At 38.8% G+C, this 23,070-nt stretch overlaps 2 protein-coding genes across 5 annotated transcripts; both read left to right on the forward strand.

Annotated features, from left to right (window-relative positions):
* Positions 1-1,411: 1,411 nt before the first annotated feature.
* On the forward strand, positions 1,412-11,050 carry LOC131769605 (histone deacetylase 3). The gene is given in 18 exon segments (XM_059085329.2): positions 1,412-1,600; positions 2,182-2,264; positions 4,188-4,264; positions 4,419-4,481; positions 4,839-4,920; positions 5,139-5,195; positions 5,691-5,746; positions 6,384-6,441; positions 6,651-6,726; positions 7,250-7,330; positions 7,751-7,824; positions 8,161-8,196; positions 8,198-8,226; positions 8,906-8,995; positions 9,141-9,199; positions 9,853-9,932; positions 10,041-10,195; positions 10,589-11,050. Coding segments are annotated over 18 exon segments (1,281 nt in total). The 5' UTR covers positions 1,412-1,542; the 3' UTR covers positions 10,656-11,050.
* Positions 11,051-12,813: 1,763 nt separating this feature from the next.
* LOC131769606 (transmembrane protease serine 11D) lies at positions 12,814-23,019 on the forward strand. Of its 4 annotated transcripts, XM_059085331.2 has the most exons (7): positions 12,815-13,330; positions 14,025-14,093; positions 14,568-14,643; positions 16,237-16,266; positions 16,732-16,923; positions 17,732-17,908; positions 18,667-23,019. In XM_059085331.2, exons 3-7 carry the CDS (start codon positions 14,595-14,597, stop codon positions 19,137-19,139), a joined length of 921 nt encoding a protein of 306 aa, XP_058941314.2. In that variant the 5' UTR covers positions 12,815-13,330; positions 14,025-14,093; positions 14,568-14,594; the 3' UTR covers positions 19,140-23,019. The 4 variants fall into 4 exon arrangements, with proteins under 4 accessions (XP_066015453.1, XP_058941314.2, XP_066015451.1 ...); XM_066159356.1 differs by lacking the exon at positions 14,025-14,093 and having other exon boundaries at positions 12,814-13,414; XM_066159354.1 differs by having other exon boundaries at positions 14,025-14,643.
* Positions 23,020-23,070: the final 51 nt, after the last annotated feature.

A 23,070-nucleotide genomic window follows, 5' to 3' on the forward strand; every position in this document is an offset into this window, starting at 1 on the left:
GTATGACAATGCAAGGCATGAAATTGCACCTAATACAGGTGCCAATGCCACTAAATTTTTCACTTTGGCGACCAAATCCTGAAAATTAGTTGCCAAATTGGCAACTAGAATGTTTCATCATAACCTTACCTAGAGATAGAGTGAATTAACAAGATTTGCAAAGATAAATCTGTGGCAAACTTCCTTGTTAAGTTTGTTTCCAAAACGCAGCACATGCATCTTGATTGATAACTAGATGCCATCTTGGATTTAGGTGAGCTTGAACGTGGCATATCATCCATCCTAGTGTCCACTTTGTAGCACATTAAAGATCTTTTCCCTAACTTAATTTCTAGAATGATGACAGTGTAAAAAAGGTTTTGTTTGTCTTTGAAAACGGCGACCAACTTTTTTTGAATTGGCTACCTCTTCGAAGAATTTAGGAGCAGAGTGGCTGTCAGAAAAAAAAAGTTAATTTCACACCCTGCAATCATTAATTAAATAATATCTCATCCACAATACCTACCTTTATGAAGGGAAAAATCTCTCACAAGCTTGGTAACACCTGTGACTTCAGTGATACCTGTACCATCATCCAGTAAAAAGTCATTTCCATCAGCTCCCACCAGAACAACAATACCTTGCACCCAAACTTGATCGAAACAAAATTTCACATTTCCATTCTTGTACAACCATTGTCCTTCAGTTCTGTTATGGCTCAATGAACAGTGCTGTAATTGACAGGCAAAGAATTTTCTGGCTGGTGAATCAAGATGGAATGTTTGTTTCTGTGACATAAGAGCTGTGTAAAGGAAGACATAACAAAACTTTGATAAAACTAGAATAGGAGACAAACCATGAATAGCACATGATTTTCTTTGAGAGCACAGTCATCCAAGCTCAATTAGTACTCTAAGATTGTTTGCTTGGTAAAATTTTTTTTTGGTAAATGAGTGACAGATAATTGGCTAATTAAACCCTTTATTGAGACTAAGCCTTCAGTGACCAGCACAAAAAAATTTCTATATATACACAATCTTTTTAGCAGTTTCTGGAACATAACTTGAGCATAACTGAACCTTGTGGCTCAGTGGTAGAGCATCAGTGCACGGAATCCAAAGGTCTAAGGTTAATTAATTGCACTCGATAAATGTAAGTAACAACATTGTTGTTACTTACATTTATCAATAATCCACAAAGTTTTGCAAAATAGAGCTGAAGACTAAAGCTAGAGGTCCCTGAGGCAAGACCCATCGAGTTAAAATCAAACAAAATAAAAATTTTTTTGAGCAAAGCTTACCTGCGCCACTGAAAAATTCGCAGTTGCAAAGAAACTCTGAGATGCACTACAGCCTGCTGTTCTCACCTTCCCGCCATTTTGAGACGTTCGTAGTAAAGAGACTGGGTCGAGTTTTCGTGACGTCATGCATCATGGCGGACTTTTTGTGAACCTCTCCTTCGAAGATGTCAACACTATCGTAGGATTTTCTGAGAATGTTGGGGGTCGATTCCGCTTTATTCTAAAGCTATGATTAACTTGAGCTTGCAATTTAAGAGTATATAATGGCGAAGAAAAGAGTGGCCTACTTTTACGACGAGGATGTTGGAAATTTTCACTATGGTATGTTTGTTCTTTGTTAATTAGGTTCCTGGCAAGGTTGTTACATTTTGAATGAATATATTTTGCTTTGTTTTATATCAGCACATGTTTTGAGGGTGCGTTTCCCTCTGTTAGTGCGATCATATATCGGAATTATGTCTTCCTTTTGTGACAGAATCATTTATACTTGTAATCATGTTAGATTTGTTAATTCGTCTATCTCATAATTTTCAAAGTACTGTAAAACTAGTCATACGCTGTTTCAATAAACTTAGCTACCTTTGGATAAGAACATTTTCCTTTTTGAATGTATTTTTCTACAGTTACTCCTGTTAAACTCTGACTGCGTGAGCATCATGTGTGTTTATTTAGAATATCACAGATAAGCTACTAGGACTTAACCCTTTATTATCCCAGCGAGGGACTAGCATCTAATTCCTCTCCCGAGGAATAAAGGAAATGATAATCAACTGAAGAACCTCTTGATTGTTAAAAAAAATTCTCCTTGCCAGCGCATAAGAAAATGTATAGAGAACAGTATGGAGAATATGCATACTGATGTTAGGGTGTAAAGGATTAAATAATGTTATATTTTTTTTCAGGCCCTAATCACCCAATGAAACCTCACAGACTTACTTTAACCCATAATCTTGTGTTCAACTATGCTCTTCATAAGAAGATGGAGGTGAGACCTCTTTAAATTTGTCTCAGTTTGTATTTTGGGGTTCTATATCTATTTTTGTCTTTTAATTTGATGTTGATTTATGAAATATTTATTGTTAAGTTGTTTATTAAGCATGAAATTTTAGGAGCTTGCCTCATGACTACGCAGGCCCTTCAATATTGTTGCCTTTGAATGCTTTGGGAATTAAAAACACTGGCATCCATATTTGCTGCAAATGCAGTTGGTGTCCCTTGGTTCAGTGGTCATTCTGCAAGCCATTGCTTAAACACTAAGGGTCAGTTATTTGTACATGGTCTAACCCAAACCACAGTTTTACACAATCAGTGGACCTCAGGCCCTCTCTACAAGAGGATTGATTTGATTAATTACTTAACCCCTGAGAGAAACTAGCATTTAATTTCTTCTCACATTCATCATCATCATCATCATGATCAGGTCAAGCTTGCTTGGTATCGCATGACACACTCCCTCAACCTTCACCTCCATCTCCACCTTCACGTTAACACCCACAAATCACATATTAAGATCATGAGAATAAACAAGATGATCACCAACTAAGGAAGCTCTTGATTGCTACACAAATTCTCCTTGCCAGTACCTTAGGAAATGTATAGAGAACAGTATAGAGATTGTCCATACTGATGTTGGGGTGTAAAAAGGGTTGAGTAACTGTCCCTCCACTGTGAGCTTTCAGCCCTTTTGACACTGTTGAAAGTTCAGATTAAATATCCAACTAAATTGAGGGTTGTTTTGTTAATCAACAGTCAAACTGTGTTTAAATGATCAGAAGTGTTTATGGTCAAAACTTTTAATGAAAAAAACATTTTCAGACAACGGTATGGCAATGGTAACCCTTTGACCCTCAAGACTGACCAGCATTTAATTTCTCCCTACAATATCAGCCCTGAATCACACATTAAGGTCATGAGAATAAAGAAAATGATCACCAACTAAAGCAGCTCTTGATTGTTAAACAAATTCTCCTTGTCAGAGCCCTCAGAAATGTATAGAGAACAGTACAGAGAATATGCATACTGATGTTAACGCCATGTAAAAGGTTTAATGTGCATTTCATTTAAATCATTTTTCCAGTGACTAGAATTTCACTTTAATTCCTGCCACTTTTTTAAGATTTTAGCTCATCTGATGGGCAGGTAGAAAAATTTGAGCTAGGATACCCCAGGTACAGTGAATACTGTTTACTTGGGGAATCCAAAGTCTATGCAGTCTGTACAATCTATTCAGTCAAACCATTCCCACAAGGAATAGGAGGGTGACTGTTTAAATATTACAAGTTGATCGCTAAAATACAAGTTCTCTAGATTGGGGGTATTATACAAAATGACAACCAATGCCATTTTATGCCATAATTGAGCCATTAATGTACAGAATCTCACTTGAAAATACAACATACTTTGATTTTGGGAGAGAAATGTGGATGAAAAGTAATTGCTTGAAAAATTATTCTTAGTTTTATTTGAGTGATCCCACTTTCAGTAACCTTTCAATACAAGTTGAGGACAGTACAAAGAGATTACCCTCAGAGGGTAACCATAGCTGGTTAACTCTCTAACTCCCAGATAAAATTTGTAATTCTCCTTACAGTCAACCATACAATTCTTATAATGTTAGTTACGAGAATTTAGTATTGGATCAACTAATTATCCCCAAATTGATATTTTTCTTTATTCTCATCACTTATCTGGTTGATATTGTATTGATACTGTAAGGAGAAATTCTGTCTTGGTCACTCTGAGAGTTAAAGGGTTTATAGAGGTGACCACTTCATAAAGGTATTGATTACAATTATTATGAGGAGACAAATCTGGGATTTTAACAAGTGACTGCTTAATATAGGGCAATGGCTTAATACCATGCTGCTAAATACAGGTTCGACTGTACACATTTCCTATTTATCTACAGGTGTACAAGCCTTATAGGGCAACTTATCATGACATGTGCAGATTTCATTCCAGTGACTACATACAATTTCTACGAAGGTGAGTGGTACGAGAACTCTAAGAAATTTCATGCTTCTGAATCTAGCATGATTTCCAGCTGTCATTCTCCTAAATTCGCTAATGTTTTAATCTACATGTATGTTTCTGCAAGTTTTATTTATTCACTGTCTTGGCCTTGTTTTGATCATTGCAGGGTAACACCACAAAACACAGGGCAGAACAAAACATTGAACAACTTTAATGTTGGAGAAGACTGGTCAGTATTTTCCATCTTTTGTTTCAGTTATTTTTTCCTTCTGTGTTTATTTTTCTTTTTAATGCCAATACCTTATTCTAAACCTGTGTTAAAATTTCTCCTTTATTGGAGGAAATCTCTTGTTAAAGAGAGTGACTTCATTATTTTTGATACACGTAACTCACATATGTCATCCTATGCAATTCTGGAAACATAGAAAGGTTCTGTATGTCTGTTTTTTACTAAATTTTTATTGAAAATTGAAACCTTCTCATGGAAGTGAAACCATTGATACTGATAGATAACAACTTCCATGGTTAAGCAGAGAATAGGAAACCATTTATCTGAGTTTTCTTACAAGTATTTTTTTTTCTACAGCCCTGTGTTTTCTGGCCTGTTTGACTTCTGTTCCATTTATACTGGTGCTTCACTTGAAGGTGCAGTTAGGCTTAATCAAGGGGTAGGTAAAAAATAAGATATAGAACAGACAATTTCATAATTCTGAAGAACAAAAGGTCTTATTTCAAAAGGTCTTATTTCAACTACTAGTTCAGTACTTGTTCTTTGCTGCAAGGATCTCTTATATTTGTTTCTTCACCACAGTGCACACATATGAATTTCATATATCTAAAAAGATGTTTTTTTTTGCCAATTTTGAGGTTTCTATTGTTTAAACAGGTTTGTGACATTGCTGTCAATTGGGCAGGAGGTTTACATCATGCAAAAAAATGCGAGGTGAGCTTGTTGAAGTGTTAACTTTGTTTCTCATTTTTTTTAAGGTTACCTAAGAATCAGAAATTTATATGTAGTAGTGCTGTATCACTTTTGTTGTGGTCAGATTAACTCTTGACTTCCAAGATCTGATTGTAAATTCTCCCCTCTATCTGCTGCACATTACCTTGCAAATTAGTAACAAGAATTTAGTGTTAAATCAGGATAACAAGTTATATTTGTCAGTGATAAGTTTGAGTATTCTTGTTTCCTGTTTGCTGGATAATATATTTTTATTATAGGGAGAAGTTACCTAATTGATTGTTAATTTTTACGGGGAGCTAAAGGGTTAAGTGTCAAAGTTCACTTTTTTTTTCTCTAGTGTAGTAAGTTCATTATAGGGACCAATCACAGAGTGAAGTATAGTAAAGCCAATGCAATTCTGGATTACTCTCACTGTTCAATGAAAAATGGTTCTGGAACAGCTGATCCTAGTATTATGTGTTGTTCTCTCTTTAGGCATCAGGATTCTGCTATGTAAATGACATTGTGGTTGCAATACTAGAACTGTTAAAGTGAGTGATCCATGAAATTTAGTTCCATGTAGTGATATTTAAAACATTTTCTCCCTTTTATGTGTTTGTTTGTTTGTTTTTTAATACTTTTTTTGAATAAAAGAACAAGCTGGGCTGTAGGAGATATACAGGGTTTGCATGGGTCTTGAAAAACCTGGAAATCCTGGAATTTTATATTGAAAAAGACTACAGGTCCTGGAAAGATTTGGAAATCGGCTTAACTCAAGCAATTAGGTTCTCAGAATTTACGTTATAACAAATGTATGTAGACCGTTAGGAGAATTGATTTTGAAATATTGGGAATGGAAAGGTTTATTGTGAAACTTGGAGTCCTGGGAAAATCAATCTGAGTGATGGAAAAGTCTTTGAAATTTGTTTTCCTGAAAAAGAGTACAAACTCTAGATATAAATGTAAGGTAACTTATCATAAGCACCTTTGATCCGCTCTTTTACTTATTGATTTTCAAGCGCAGTTACATTTAATAGTGTAGTTTGATCGTCCGAGTGAGTGTAGTCCTGAGAAGGACTGTTGTCGGTAGTGGTGACTGACGTTTCGACAACCTGAGCGGAAGTCATCATCAGACCTTGACTGACCTACTGTGTTTGACTTGGGACATACTCTTTTATTTTAATTCAGGTACCACAACCGTGTGTTATACATTGACATCGACATCCACCATGGTGATGGAGTGCAGGTATTACATTTAAATCCCTAATTTGCATCTGTAAACATCTAGAATTATTTAGAATTGGGAAAAATCTTAAATGTATTGTTTTCCATGGAAACTGGATTGTGCGGTTTTGAGAATGAGTACACCAAAAGAAATATCTATTTCATAGGGTATTCCTTTGTGTAAACTAACAGTTTGCATGTTTTTACATTGTGTGTATAATCCACTTGTAGGAAGCCTTTTATTTGACCGATCGGGTAATGACGCTGTCCTTTCACAAGTATGGAAACCAATTCTTTCCGGGAACTGGTAAGTTTGGATACAGTGCCGCCCAAAGTGAGTTGACCGTCTCGACTCGAAACTCGATATTCGAATGTATCAAGAATCGAGAATCGAGGATTGAGAATTGAGAATCGAGGCTCGAGGCTCGAGGCTCGAGTATCGAGTATCGAGTATCGAGTATCGAGTATCGAGTATCGAGTATCGAGTATCGAGGATCGAGAATTGGGGATCGAGACGCTATCATGACAGTCTCTTTCAGATGGGAACTTTCACCCTGAGATATCAAAAAAATAGTTGATAGATTGCTAAAGACATAAATATTTAGTTCAGTCGTCAAATAAAGATGATATTCCTAGTTGTTGCAAGCGCAAGACAAAGACATTGTAAGCAAAACACCTGTCACTTAGCACTCCAGAGTGTTCTCGGTAACTCAATAATAAAATAAGGTAGCATATAATGCAAAGTTGTGGACTTGGATTCCTTATCAGTGGGATTTAGATTTTTCAGGAAATAAACAGTTAGACCATGACCTATATTTGTTTATCTGCAGGAGACATGTTTGAATTAGGAGTTGAGAACGGACGATACTACTCACTAAATGTTCCTTTGAGAGATGGAATAGATGATCAAGGTACAGCTCTTAATTTCATTCTTTCAGGGATGAAATCTTTTCCCGTCGTTCACATGACCGTAGTTCTTTTCCTTAGTTTACATTTCTCCACTTTACACGTGCACTTGTCCCCTTTCGAATTCATACCTTTCCCTTCACAAAAATCGTCTTTGATTTGTCAAGAGAACCACTGTAACTTAACTTCAACTAATACAGCTCACCTTGGTACATACAACATCTAAAAGGTTTAAAATGATTTACATTTTGTAGCCAGGTTCACTTCTTGTGTGGACAACTTTGTTGTAAGGAAATTCTTATCGTTGTGGGTGCTTGACCAAAACCCCAAAAAGTACCCAAGAAGAAATAAAAATGCGTGTCTCACGGAGTTATTTCACGTGGTTAAATGTGTGTCATGCGCTTTCTCAATCTTTCCTTTAACAGGTTACGCCAATCTTTTCAAGCCCATAATGCAGTCAGTTGTGAACCACTATCAACCAAGCTGCATTGTTCTACAAGTAAGAATCACAAAAACGTTCTCGTCATCATTCAGCGTTTTGATTTCCGTGATAATTGATAGCCTTCTCATAAACGTTGTGAAAGTCTGATGTTGCAATGACAAAGTTTTCTGATCAGTAAATATTGTAATCGGTATCAATCTCTTTTATACGCATTTAGTAGCATGAAAAACGTTTTGGTCTCATAGAAGCGCTCTTACACAATTCTTACAACTCACGTCAAGTACATTTTAAAGCATGCTGTGTATTGTATTGGCTAGATATCATGTTAGTATCTTTCGCGCAGTTTTAAACAGTAATCACTGTGGTCTTTCTCTCTTAATTTTATTATTGCAGTGTGGTGCTGATTCACTTGGGTGCGATAGACTTGGTTTGTTTTAACCTCAGCATCAAAGGACACGGGTAAGAATCGTGGAGTTTAATCTACATCTTCTGTAACTAGCAGGAGAAGTGGCGACCGAGTTTTTAGCGTAATAATTGACAAAATGCCTATGACATGGAGATCTGGATGACTCTTTGTTTTTTTTGAAAGCCATGTTCAACCCTGGTCACTGAGTTTTGTTCTTTGGAAAAACACTTCACTCTAACAGTGCCTCTCTTCTCTTCCCCAAGTACTGGAATAATGAAGAAAAATGTTTGTCTTATCACGAGCGTGGGACAAAGTAAAAATTCTGAGTCCCCATAAGGAATCGAACCTCAGACCTTCGATTTCGTTCTCCGATGCTCTACCACTGAGCCACAGAGACTCTACTGTGACCGAGGTCTATTACGAACTGAAGTTCTATAGACACGCGTTTCTGCATACTGCTACGATCAGCAATGTCGTTAGCGTCATGTTTTGAAATATGGTACTGGAATAGTGTCTTGCAGAAATGGGACATTTGGTTTTTAAGACATAAGTTCTTACCAATATGGTGACAAAAGGCTGAAGCTGAAAATATTAGCTCTAGAAACTCTTTACAGTGGCCAGTTCACGTTATCAACTCAGTTGATGAAATCAAAATATCTTTTGTTATCAATTGCTTCCAGCGTCCAAAGTTTCTCAGCAGCAGCTGATATGTTTTTTTAAATCCATTTTCAGCGAGTGTGTTCAATTCGTGAAGACCTTTAACCTTCCAATGTTGGTTCTCGGTGGTGGAGGATACACCATTAAGAATGTTGCCCGGTGCTGGTAGGTTTTGTTATTGGCTTCTGTGATCTGGATAGCTTTGATTGTGTGATGGAGCGCTGTTCGATAGGCTGTCACAGACCAAAACTATGTAAGGTGACCGCACAGTTTTCCACTGCTGTTCCTTTGATTTTCTTCTTATTTGAAGGGCGTACGAAACATCACTTCTGGTGGATCAGGAAATCTCAAGTGATATTCCTTATAACGGTAAACTGATATCAAGCCTGACTTAGTTAACCCTTAACTCCCAGATCAAATTTGTAATTCTCCTTACTGTCGACCATACAGTTCTTATAATGTTAGTTCAGAGAATTTAGTATTGGATCAACTTGTTATCCCCAAATTGATACTTCTCTTTATTCTCATCACTTATCCGGTCGATATTGCTATGATATTGTTAGGAGAAATTCTGTCTTGGTCACTCATGGGAATTAAAGGGTTAATAGCGGTATATGGTCCCTAATACTGCTATGACAACCAGGAAAAAACCTTTTCCCTTAAACAGCCAATTAAAAGCGTGCTCTGAGTGAAATTTGGGGCGATCAGGTTAACGAAGAGCAGTTTTAATGTCGCAGTGCTTAAAGATTGAATAACTTCGCTATATAAAAAGTTATTGAAAAAAATGTTTTTCGTCTTTTTACGAGTTTGGGACAAAGGAAAAATTCTGAGTCCTCATGAGGAATCGAGCTCAGACCTTCGGATTCTGCGCTCCGATGCTCTACCGCTGAGCCACAGAGCCTCTATGGTGAGCGAGGCCCATCACGAAGTTCTCATGACACGCGTCCTGCACACTGCTAGGGTGATGCTATGTACATTGCTGATCCTAACGTTTGATTCGATTGCTCGATTCACCCACACAGACTATTTGGAGTATTTCGCGCCAGACTTCTCCCTGTATCCAGACATCGCAGCCAGAATAGAGAATCAGAACACAAAACAGGTAAGTTTGATGTTGGCTGATTCAAAATTAAATTTACAAATAAATTATGCAAAGTAGTGGTGTTCAGCAGTTCAAACGTTGTCCACAATTTAATTTTTTTTTTTTCAGTACTTGGACCATATAAAGCACACTGTCATAGAGAACATTAAGTGCCTAACAGGCGCTCCCAGTGTACAGATGCAGGAGGTCCCCCCGGATTTCATGTGCTTGGAAAGTATGGAAGAACAGGAAGACCCTGATGGGAGACAGGAGGACGACCCAAGGTAACGTAGGGGGAAAGGGCGGTGTTAGAGCTTAGTAAAGCTCGGTTTCAAGCGCCTCCCTTCTTCTTACTTTAAGAGAGAAGGGGTTGAGATGTCTTTTTGGGATCAGTCAAATTTATCGCCTAGGACGGGGGGAGGGGGCCTAGGGTCACATGGCTTTCAGAGGGAACGGAGGGAAGATCAGTCGTTGCTAACAGTTTAAGGGGGGGGCGTGGAAATTTGACTGCCAATGAGAAGGGATCATTAGAATACTAGAGAGCCTTAGAGGAGGGTGGGGAATCAGTTAAATTTTATCATGACACAATTAAATCCCTCTAAACCCCCCCCCCATTCGCTTCCAGGCGATTGAAAATAGCCGGTCCCTTACGAGTATTCTCCTATTCCTTCACACAGATTTGAAGGGGAATTTTATGACGGCGACCATGATGTTGACAAAGAAGACGCTTATGTCGAGGTGTAAAATGTTGAAGGAAGCAAGACCTTTTTGTCCGCGAACTAACAGCCTCGTAGGCTTTGAAGGTGTGGGTGCTTGTGAAAGCGACCATAGGGGATCCGTAAAGAGCTAATGTTTTCCAAAGAAACAAACAGAAAAAAACAAACAACCACTTCTACAACAAGGAAAGCAGCTGGAGACCATGTTTGCACGGTGACAAACGTGTACTTCAGGAACGTTTCATACGCTGTCCCCAAACGAGAAACCGTTGTGTTCATAACCGATGTACAGATATTTCAAACATAAAGTAGTGATATTTGTGTATTGTAGAGGTGTGTGCCTCTGTTTGTGTATTGTAGAGGTCTGTTCCTCAGTTATTAAAGACATGTCGGATTTGAATAAAGTACACACAAGTTGCAGTCGTTTTAGCGACGACGGACACAACAATTTTGTGACGATGAAAATATAAGAAACAACCGCTGCCATGCAAAGTCTGCGAAAAAAAAATGTCTCTAGAAATCTGTTTGAGGAAACAAAACTTGGGATACACCAAGTCGATTTGGCATTTTGTTTTGAGCTTTTGTGGATTCGCAAATCAAGTACAACCTTCAAAAGCTACATTTCTAAACGGGTATTGATTCAAATTAAGAGAATCGGACCCCGTTGATGAGAGCAGAATTAAGCTAACCGAAAGTTAGCCAAAATTTTTTTTATTTAGCTTTGTAGCTCTGCGAACAGTTTTAAATGTTCATATTTATTCTTCAGTTACGTCTTACGTAAGCTGTAACATACACTTTACTTCAAGAGAAATTAATTAAGGACACGATAAATTTTTTATCCTGCATGGATTATCGCCAACGGAATTTCGAAAAACCGGCCCCCGGGAAGTGTGGAATTCCTTGCAGTTTCCTTCCTCTTTATTCCGCCGGACACAATCGCGAAATTAAGTCAATTATCTTTCGCAGAAAGACGGATATCCTTTTCCCGAATATGGTAGCTGGGAAATAGCTGTAGTTGTTTCATAATCGAGACCTATACTGCTGTGACCCATAATTTTGTTGCTAAGAATACCTTCTGTAATAATTTTCTCAGGCGTGCGGTCTTATCGTACGGTCTTATCGTACGGTCTTGTCTAGAAGGGACGTCAGATCGGCAGATGATCATGACCTGGTTCAGGGTCAATCAATTTAGGTTAATTTGCCTTATTACTGTCAAATGTATCTCCTTATAAAAAAATCTGTCAGACGGTTATAAGGAAAGTAAGTGGCCATAGGTTATTTTAGATAACCAGTATGTTTTGTATCGAGCATTGTTTGATGTGAAAGTTACTGGGGAAGAAAAGTGAAAAAGTAGAAAAGTTTTAGAGGAACATAAAGAAAAAGAGATCGTGGTATGATAATGTAACGAACGATACCAGTGATAATAAGCTGATGATGGAGTAACATTCTAAAGAAGAGTTGTTGAGGACAAAAATATATAGTTTAGATGACCTGAAAAAGACAATTGTTCAACAAAGGAAAATGGTAAAGGTGTTTTAAAGGAAAGATCTTTGGCACCGTTTCACTGAAAAGTATTGTCAGCAAAATCAGTACCTTGCATTTATCTAAATAAAGTTACGGCACGTTACAAGGAAATTTATAGCTTTTGTTAGGTCTCTCTCTCGGATTTTCAAACAGGGATCGCGGTGTCTCCCAGGGCGGAATCGCTGGGATCTGGTTAGATAAGGAACAGTTCGTCTTTTTCGCGCAAGAAATCAGCGGATGGCCGTAGGTAAGCGCCACGCGAACATCTTTTTTTCTGTCCTTTTTTAAAGAGTTCTCGCAAGGAAATTTTTCCCGCTGATTGCGTTTTACTTGAGCCACGGATTTAGCTGCTTGTAGTATAAAGAGGGTAGAAAACGAAGCAAAACAAAACGCAAAAAACAACTGATATAAATAAGGAAACAAAAATGACAAATCCTCTATTTCCTGCCTTTTATCGCTAGCCACAAAGGCGCGCAACGATAAAACAGGAAACTAAAATCCTTTGTATTTTTGTGTAGCTTCTCCGCCTACATATCGTTCACGATTCCCCGGAAATAAACAAACGTACGGCTTTGGATGTTTTCATCTTAAAGTTTCTTTGAGATGGCGACGACAGCGGCTTTCGTTCGTCAAAACATTTAGAACAACCAACAGACGAGTTGATTATGTGCATTGGCATGCCCCGAGGGCTGTTCGTCTCCATTACATGAAACTGGTATTATCTTCGAGGCTCCGAGATATCTGCATTACACATTGTTGGGAACATCGAGCCAGACCGCCAGCAGCTTTAGAAAATGAGCTATCTACACGTATGTCTATTCAGGCAAAGATCAAAGCGCTTGATTTTGAAATACCCGTACACGCGTCAAATCAGAACTCCCTGCTGTGGTCTTACAGACTCATTTGTCTGGGTCACCTTATCCTTTCCAGACAGACAAATGACGTGGGTGTTTTGTGACGAAAGTTTACACCTCTCTATTACTATACCCAACGTTACCATCTGTGTGGGTTCACTTCGTCCTTGGGCTGCAAAATTAGGTCAAACGCTCATAATTACGAAACAAAACGCAAACAGAACGGTGTTTTTCGACCTTCAACTGGGGAAGTGCACGATCACTACCTACAGTGTACATTCGAAGGGGGAATATTTTTAGGGAAAGAAGTTCTGGGACATCGTAGGTAAGCTGTGAAGTTATCAATTCTTTATTAGCGAGGTATGGTTTTGGCTAGCGGGTGATGCTACACACTGCTGCGTTCTTTATGGTAAGTAAAGGTTTCACCATTAATTAAGAATGGGATCCAACGGCTATGAGCCGCAATTCAGCTCTTGAATTTTTAGCATTTCTGAATTGTTGGTGAGGTTCTTCTAAACACAAGTTTGATTCCCAGATATCCTTCAGTTCCAAATTACATTCCCTCTACCTTATTGCGGATTGAGTCCTCATATTAAAAGAACTCAAGATTCCTACGGACTTTTGAGTCACTTTAAGGGGCTTTGAGCTTGAAATCCAAACAGAAGCAATGGGGATTCTCGTTAGGCGAGAATCCCCAAATCCCTGGAAAACGTAAAATCTATATAGCGGTAATCTGCTGGGTCATCTATTACGTTGCCATTGTTGATAAGGGCCTCTGGATTGATTTATACATTTTTAAGCGTTTACTATCAATTTGTGAAGACAGATTTGCCATTCTGCGAACTCCCATTACGCAAGAGGCCTTCTTTCTCTTGAAAACATCACCAAATGTCAAACGCGCGATCGGATCGTTTTAATCTAGTAAGTTCGCCTCGACTGTGTGCGAAACGATTTGGAAATTGCAAAAGCTTTACAGTATCAGATACAGGATTCATTTCTTGAAGTTAAATAGTCTCTAGCAAACAGATATTTCTATCGAGTACCTGCTCGTGATCATTGAAACATCATACATTGCGTCGATTTCTTGGGTAAACAAATTAATCACATTTTAATTACCTGCGTAACACTCTGCAAAGGTCAAATGGTTTACAAAGTGTCAAATAGGTATGAAAATAAAGAGAAAATCTGTTATTTCTCATAAAAATTGTGGGGTCTTGAGGAGCTAAACGTGCAGCAGAGAAAATCGAAGAAAGATTATGGTCGCATCCACATTAGAAGGCGGAATTACACGCACTCTTTCCTTCTCAAGAATTCACAGACGATCTTTCGAATAATTGTTCTTTGTCCTGCACCAGCATCGCTCACTATCATTCAATTGGTTTTCATCCTGATTGTCAATTTTCTCTTCGAAGTTATATATTTGCATTTATTTTATTTGTACGTTTATCGTCCAGTCCAGTACAATTCATCGGGCATCCGCATGAAGTCAAGTTCAGTCTAATTTTCATCCTTTCCAAGTTAAGCGTTGACCAATTGTTTACAATTTTTCCCTCCTGTGTCAGTAATTACCAGGGTAAAAGTCAACCAAGATGCTTTTTAAAGTCTGTTTTATCTATTTAAGCATCCTACCGCTTCTTGGTGAGTAAACAATTTTGATTTTCACGCAATTTTTTTTAAATGAAATTTTCCATGTCATGCATGCTGATATTGTTTGTATTTCCTCTCAAACTTTGCGTTGGTTTTCATTCTACTGACTCAGAGGGCTTTGTGATTGAGTGGCGGAAAACCAAAAGCATAGTATTCACAATTGCCGATCAGAACACTAAGAGCCGATGAGGTCTTCGTTACAAGCAAACTACCTGAAGCGCGAGAAAATGCGCGTAAGTAAGACATGAATGGTTTTAGTTTGCTTGATTGAGAAGATAGCGCAAGTGTTCTGGACAAAATAAAGATTGGCTTGATGACGGCGACTTTTGATTGATCCGTAGGAAAGCAAAACAAACGATTCATCTGTCCTAGTATTTTACATTATGTTATGAAGTTACCGTTTGGTATCAAATATTTTGACGAGAATTGATCGGTTTTTAATTAAACTTTGCAGGGAATCAAAACAGTGAATTAAAACAATCTGTTGTAACTTTAGTTACACGACAACATGATATTTCAAGGGTAAAGTAGAAACTTATTTGACTGCTTTCAGAGACTGGTTTTTCCTTTGTCTTTTTATGATCGAAAACAGTCTCTTTCAGTTCAGCTTAGGACGATTTCAGTACCATCAAAACAAAACAACAGAAAGAAAATCTTTGAACTCTGAAGATAAATTATGTTATAACGTAACTTTGTTCCGATCGACTTCTGGAGGTAGAAGTGTTTATTATTAGTGCAGGAACATAACAGCCCGTCTTTCTCCCCAGCCTCTCTTCTTTTCCTCAAAGAAATTGTAAGAGAATGTAACTCAACACCCGTTCTTAGTAAAAAAATGCTGTGTAGCTCTTTCTGAGGCAAATTTCAAAGGGGAATTAAGAAATAGAAGTTTGCTGTTGTTTTGGTTTCGCTAACGCTTTGTGATTGGTCCAGAAAACTCGCACCCCACCTCGACCAATCAGATGCAAAAGTAAAACCAATTACTACCGGTCATTCTTGTTTTCCCGCGCTTCAGGCGATTTGTTTTAACTCTGAGATCTGATCAGCGTTTTCTGAGATCTTTCTTTGGTCTGATCGGCCGTTGTGACCACGTAGTTTATTTTGGTTTGGCTCCACGACATCCAGTTGAAAACCCTATGCAAAGCTAACGCTACTGCAAATTCATTCTCAATTTAAACTGATCCATACTTCTTCTACTCGGTCCTGTTTTCCATGGTGAAAACAAACAGGTAGATCTGGGGGAGGGAGAAGGGGTCAGGAACAAAACCATGCCCTAGGACAGGAGGGTTAACTCGTCTAGACACTTTTTTTGTACCTCGATGTCTCAATGTCTCGCCAACATCTCCATTATAGCCCGAAAATGGGCCACAATGTCCGCTTTTTTTCCGTATCCACTTAGGCAAGCGTAAGCCAGGGTCATGTGAAACTATGGGGCTATAGCGCGACACAAAGTCTCTTAGTGTTTTCGAGTGACTCCCGCTGGGTTCACATTTCTTCCTCCTGACTTAAAAGAAGCTAAAATGACCGTTATGCAGCTGCCTAAAGACTTAAGCTTAAAGGGATTCTTTTCTTTTTTTTGGGTGGCAGGCGAATCATCTTCATCTTCGACTGATTTTGGTGAGTTATAGTTTCTGTGGCTACAATGTTTTTCTTCGTTGATAGAGTCCTCTTAGCAACCTCACAGGAAAATAAAGGTAGATGTTGACGATGCTGTCGAGTTTCTCTGAGAAAAATCATCGGTATAACCGGCGGATATCGTATTCCATCCAACGGTCAGTGTAATTCTCCTGATCGCTTTATTCCATGGAAATCAGGAACATGTGGGAATAAGTGGGCCACCAACCTTGCAAGCTGTTGTTTTTTTTGCTGCGTTTTATAGAATAATGTTGTTTTGATCGTCCAAGAGGAGGGTTGTGTTCTGTAACGTCATTGAAAAAAACAAGCAAGATTTTCACCTTCTTGAATTCCCTTCGAATTTCACCACAATATGAACGATTGTCGAAGAAGACTGAGATAGCGTCATTTAACTTTTATTGAAAGAAAGTTTTTAAACATACACTGTTAACTTTTTTCCTTATTCAGCTTTTCCTCAGGATTGTGGGCTCAGAAAAATACGAAACAGTAAAGTCTCACGCGTGAAAAGGATTGTGGGTGGCTCCCAGAGTTCTCAGGGGAAGTGGCCCTGGCAGGCTGCCTTGTTTTTTCATGGAACCCACTACTGCGGCGGCGCAATCATCTCTGACACCTGGATATTAACTGCTGCTCATTGTTTCAGTAAGCAAAGACAAAAGAGACTCGGAACTTCTGACTTCAATAGGCAGAGAATTCTAAACTGTTTGATATCCGTTCTACAAATATGAGGTCGGAAATTGTAGGTTTTTCTGATATGATATTTATGTAAATCATCACTTCGGGTGAAGAGCTGAGAGAGGGGAAAGGAAAAAAGCTGTGAATAGACCGTGAGAAGACTGTGAGTAACTGTGAGTTGTTCCACAACTGGGTTCCACTGTATGAACAACTTCTCTGCAGGTGATCAGTGCTCCCTTCAGGAAGAAAGAGCTAATTTGTTCGCTAACAATACGCATTCATGTTGTCGCGGAAAAAGGAACATTCGATCGTAAATATTCCGGTGGCATCCCATGTAAGGTCTTATACATCATGATAGCTCTCTTTTCCAATCTTTGATGATCAGTTTCCACCAGAGTGGCAACACTCTTGGTGCCTCATGGAAAGAAAACTGGCATGAGCTTCAGCATGATGGATGGGAGAAGGGGAGGGGGGCTAGCAGATGGAGGGGAGAATGGGGAGAATCTGCGATGGTGCCATCCCTTATAAGGTTTTATACATTATGATAGCTTTCCTTTCCAATCTTTGATGATCAGTTCCCGCCAGAGTGGCAACGGTGCTTCATACGAAGGAAACTGAGATAAGCTTCAGCATGATGGGTGGGAGGGGGGAGGGAACTAGCAGAAAGCAGGGGGGGGAGTGGCGGTACTCTCATTGATTCATGCTAAGGAAAGCTGGATACTCCCTTGCAATATGAGGATCAACAGCTTCTTAATTTTTTCAATTTTTATCCCAGATCCCAACACATCCAAAAATCCTGCTGACTGGACAGTAGTCCTTGGAGATCATCACCGCGTAAAACAAGAAGACAAGTTTGAGCAAAGACGGAACGTGATCAGCATCACAGTCCACGAAAACTACAAATCCATGTTCTTTGAGGGAATTGAGGATACTCCACCCATGAATGACATCAGTAAGTTACAAATCTATGGTGAAGGATCGGTTAAATCAATAACTGAATAAACGTGAATAAATTTTCAGTAAATCTTTTATTTTGGATAATTCGACTACTAGCCACTGATGCTTGTACAGATTTTTGCTGAGTTAAGATATCGATAAACTACGGCCTATACTTAGCTCTTATCGTGTACCTGATTGCTCAAGGACGAATGCGTAAATAGGTCAAAGGGTGTACCATGGGATTTATGTATTGAAATCTCTCGAGCTCGTGCTTTTGACGATAAGTAGAAAATATGAACCTATAAAAACGAAGAACGTAATGCATTAGAACAACGAGAGACGAGGATGGTTTAAAAGAGGGACATTTGACAAGGATTGCAAATGACATACTTCAAAACATTTCGCTTATTTTTTATTTTAAGAACTAAATACCCTGAAGTAGCTGATTCAAGGTTGGGTGACTTAGCACTTTGCATACTATGACGTCACGCGATTTCTCTGTGGGAAGGTTTCATTTTGTACTTAGACATGTTAAACACAAATCGCACTATTGCTGTCAAATTAGGACTTCATCGAGATGAATTCCCCTTTGACACATGGCAGAGGTGCGAGCGCTTTCTAGAAGCTGCAGAATGCTGATTTAAGAGGCCAGTCGTCTTGTAGTCTCTAAAACAAACTCATGATCAGCGATGGCAGGAGCCATTAAAATGGCTCCTAGCATGGTTAACGCTTACTCAAAACTGTCTCATGCAGGTCCTTCTTCTATTGCAGCGATAATGAAACTTGACCGTCCAGTTACATTCAATGACTACGTACAACCAGCATGCTTGCCACACCCAAGTCACGTGTTCGCTCCTAATGAGGAGTGCCACGTGGCTGGGTGGGGTTACACAGAGTGGAATGGGATACAACCTGACATTCTACGTGATGGTAAAGTTAGAATCATTTCTCGGGAGGTGTGTAACCTGGAAAAATCCTATAACGGGACGATTCACGGGACCGCCATGTGTGCAGGACATCCCGAGGGTCGAATAGACGCATGCGAATATGACAGCGGCGGTCCGCTGGTTTGTGTGAAGTGCGGGCGTCATTACGTCGCGGGGTTGGTTTCGTGGGGCGATCAGTGCGCTCTACCAAACAAGTATGGCGTTTATGCAAATATGACAGTGCTCACACCCTGGGTTAAGGAAAAAATCGGCAAATTTGAAAGGGATAGCTCTGCAAAAGCATCAAAAAATATGTAACCACTATAAAAAAAATTCGTGGAAGCGCATCATTCGTTCCATGCGCTTGAAACAGGAGAGGAGATCAGGGAGCCTGAAACGTGATCTAGAGCATAAGGTTGAGGCTTATTGCTGAATTTCTCGGGAAAAAATAAACAAGAAGCCGAACAAAGCTTTCTCTCGCGAAGAGTTTTATTTCAGTTTCTTTGTCTGTCTGATTGTTTGCAATTTTTAAAGCCCCGTTCAAACGGTTATAGTTGATAGTTGATAGGTGATAGTTGAGGATATTTTCAACTATCACGCGTGTTTGAGCACGAACTGTCACTCTCATCGATTATCACGTACTTTGGACATTTTCAAGTTCGCATGATTGTTGATGAAAAATTTCCGTGTGAACTAGCGGATGATAGTGAATGATTTTCGGTCAGCAGTTTGCTAAAAACTGTCTTAAACTGAAATAGAAAATAGTAAAATGACAGAAGTAGCCGTCAAAATTTCGCATTAAATCTCTTGGAGTTGATTCTCATTGCCTCCTGAAAGGCTTCAGTAACTTTAACTCGCAGCTTGACTAAAAATTTCAAATGCCACCGAAATAGCTGACCTCCGCGCGTGCATATTTGTTTACAGTTACGCGATCTCATCGCGTGATTTTGTCAACTATCATGATCGGTTTGAACGCAAACACGATAGGCAGTGATAGTGAATGATAGTTTGAACTATCATAGACTATCATCTACCAGCATCACTGTTTGAACAGGCCTTAAGTTTCTGTCAGGAGTGAATTTTAGTTTTGCGTTAGAACCTCGAGATAGCAAATGAGTCCCGTTTTCATTTGCTCCACCAGTTTCCTCGCTCATAATGAACTTGCGCATGAGTGGAACCTTCCTTTAAAAAATTGCTCAGGGGTGGGGTCAGGAACTTTGCAGTTCATATTTGTGTTTCAATAATGATACTAACGCACTGAATTTGTAAAGTACGTGAACAAATACTTCCTCAGTTAACAACCTTTGCTCTTTGTGTGTTCAGCATCTGTAAGAATTCTCTACATCGGCTCTAAATAATTTTAATGCAAGCTTTAGGACTGTCAGTTATGGTTAAAATAGATTCTGTAATCCATACTAACCTACAAAAAAAGTATAGTGTCATATGTAGACTAGCCCTTTCAAGTTCACACGACTCAACGAATTTCACTTTAGCCCCGGCCTGATGATCTCACTTTGGGAAATCTCAATCTTTTCAGCGAGCTGAGATTTCAGCCAGATTTCCGTTTATTTGATGGGTGGCGAATTGACTGAGACCTCCAAGATGCCGAGACCCCTGTTGGAAAATCCGTCATCGTGACTTTAGAATTTGAGCCGTACAACCCTCTGAGTCCCGTTGCTTTACTCAGATATATATATAAATATCATTGCAAGGTAACCGATCATGATTAACAGGAGGAAAGGGAATTTTGACAGATGCGATACCCTATTTCACCCCCGTTGTGTCGATACATCAGCCTTTGGATCGTAGTTTTTCCACACGACAACGATCTCTCACAGACTTTCGTCCTCGGTTCACAAGTATAACGCTGAGTTACTCTAGTCGTGGGTATAAGGACAACTTCTAGATTTCGAGAACTTTGGAAGAAATGCGATACTTGGGAAACCCAAGGCCGTCGAGATTTCGAGATTGGATAAAAATAAATAAATAAAAAAAAAAAAAAAAGAATATTGTGGTCCGTAATTTTGGCAAAGCAGCATCCGCCATCCTAGAGAAATTAAGGCTACGGCTGAAGAGATTAACAAAGCGATATGCGCCTTTATGGTGAATGCTGGTGACCAAGTACGAGTGTTCAAATTGTTTTAAACTCGGTTACTGAATTGAAATGATTTGCCGCACTGAATTTTGAAAAACAAGGCCTTTTGATTGGATTTATGAGAAGTCCACTTAAAAGGAGATCGATTAACACCTATGAACGCGCGCGTGGAGAGAATCTGATAGTTAGGTATGAAGATTAGAAGCACAATGCTTTTAGCAACATCTTTTTAATCGTTCAGAGAACAGAAACAAAAGATAGATTTATCCGATTTTGCTTTGCATGTCTTGACTACAGATGTAACTTAAGCGATAAAGTAAACAAGGTTTTATTGAGAGTGTCAATGAGGCCAACAATCGATTAATGCTTAAATTAATTTGGTTAGGAAACGGAAATCGCTCATCTAGAAGAAAGAGTTCAAGGTCCAGATTTTTTAATAGATCTTTGGTCAAAGTTGGGCTGTTTTGCATGCTGTTTTCCACTGTTATATTAAATTTCTTCTGCTTACGCGGTATTTCTTTCTACAACAAACGCAGTAATAACATCCTCCCCGGAATTCTCCTGGGATTTTGACTGTTGACTATTCCGAAAGGAAGGAAATCATTCTATATTCGTCAGCGTCTTCTTGGAAGACCTTAAGTCAGGTGTATGAATGAACTGAGGCCTTTCATCTGTTATGTTACAAAATTCAACATTTTCCGAACGGTAGGGATATTTCCGAGATCGTTTAATGACCTAAAATACGAGGGGAAAACTTCTACCCGTGGGATATTTACCAGAAAAGCCCTTCTCTCGCCCCTACAGCTTTTTGCTGAAGGGAAATATCAAAGTTTCAGTTGACATTGTGATAAATTTTACAAACTCTCAATATTTCTCCCCACTGTTTTTTCAAGCTGAGGAAAATATGTTCTTTCTTGCCGTTAAAGACGTGTCAAATTCACCCACGCTACAATCCGTAAGGTTACTTGAAATCTCGCAAGATCTCCGTCCCTTACGAAGATATTGGGATGGAACGTTTCAAATGATTTGGTCATAAAAGGTAGCTTCTACTACAGAACTTATAAATATACTGCTGATCACAAGATGACCAAGTAATGATGTGATACAAATTATTTAAAGTTATTTCGGTTCATTTCTCTTTCAATTTCTCAGTGATGTAGCGAACGAAATGAAATACACTGCTTAACGAAACCCGCTCTGTTATCTAAATTTTTTGCATTTCAATCTATGAACTCGAGGGTAGCCAAGCAACTGAGCATAAGATCTATGTTATTGCATAAGGAATGAGATTTACGTGCTCCTTGAAGCAAGGCTTCAATACTTAAAATAATGGAATTCTTTACATGTCAGAAACTGACCCTGATCAAATAAAGATTTACTGCGATCAATTTCATAGATAAAGGTATCTAGAGATTCAAGATTCTTCTGTTTTCTCTGCAGGAAGTGGATCCGACCCTTAAAAAAAAAATTCGATTGAACTTTTTTGCCCCCAAATGATAAGTTCTGACAACGCTTTAATTAACCATGAGCAGGAAGGGTGAATATTTGAAATAAGGACCTTAGCGGTAGGTGGACTATGATTCAAAAATAGCCCGCGTACGCGCGGCATACGCGCACGAAAATAACGAGCGTCACTCAAACAAACGTGGATGCGCCTTTTTGTTACGGAAGGAAAAAAAATCTGCTTGCGACCTCAGTTGTACACTGAAAGCGTTTTCATACCTCTCTTAAATGGTTAATTCTACTAATTTGGCCGTGAAAAAAGGAGAATAAAATGAAGATAATCTGATCTATCAGGGTCGCGTCATCTGGATTAATTTGCTTCTCAATTTTGCTGGTGTTTTTTTTTTTTCGTTAATTGATGAATTTCCGTTATGGAATCCGTCACGTTCATGCCTGCTAATTTTTTTTCCAGGTCTCATTATCAAATCGATTTTTTTGCATGAAAACCCTAAGCTCAATCTATCACAATTTAGGGGTAAACAAGCCAGACGGAATTTGTGACAACACATTCTTTAAACCTTTAATGTGTTATTCCCAAAGATTTGTGAACAATGCCCAACGAAACAAAAACAGAATTTTACACTTTAAACCCTGAAGCTTATCATGCCCCTTGTGAGCTGTCAATCACGTGGAGATGTACTTTGGAAAAAA

Source organism: Pocillopora verrucosa, chromosome 12 (assembly GCF_036669915.1).
Source record: "Pocillopora verrucosa isolate sample1 chromosome 12, ASM3666991v2, whole genome shotgun sequence".
Classification (NCBI taxonomy): domain Eukaryota; kingdom Metazoa; phylum Cnidaria; class Anthozoa; order Scleractinia; family Pocilloporidae; genus Pocillopora; species Pocillopora verrucosa.

Coding starts and splice junctions, on each gene's coding strand:
- LOC131769606 (XM_066159356.1), top strand. CDS start 14,595: ATGCTTTTTAAAGTCTGTTTTATCTATTTAAGCATCCTACCGCTTCTT. Junction 14,644..16,236: donor AAGCATCCTACCGCTTCTTG/GTGAGTAAACAA, acceptor TTTGGGTGGCAG/GCGAATCATCTTCATCTTCG. Junction 16,924..17,731: donor AACTGCTGCTCATTGTTTCA/GTAAGCAAAGAC, acceptor TTTTTATCCCAG/ATCCCAACACATCCAAAAAT.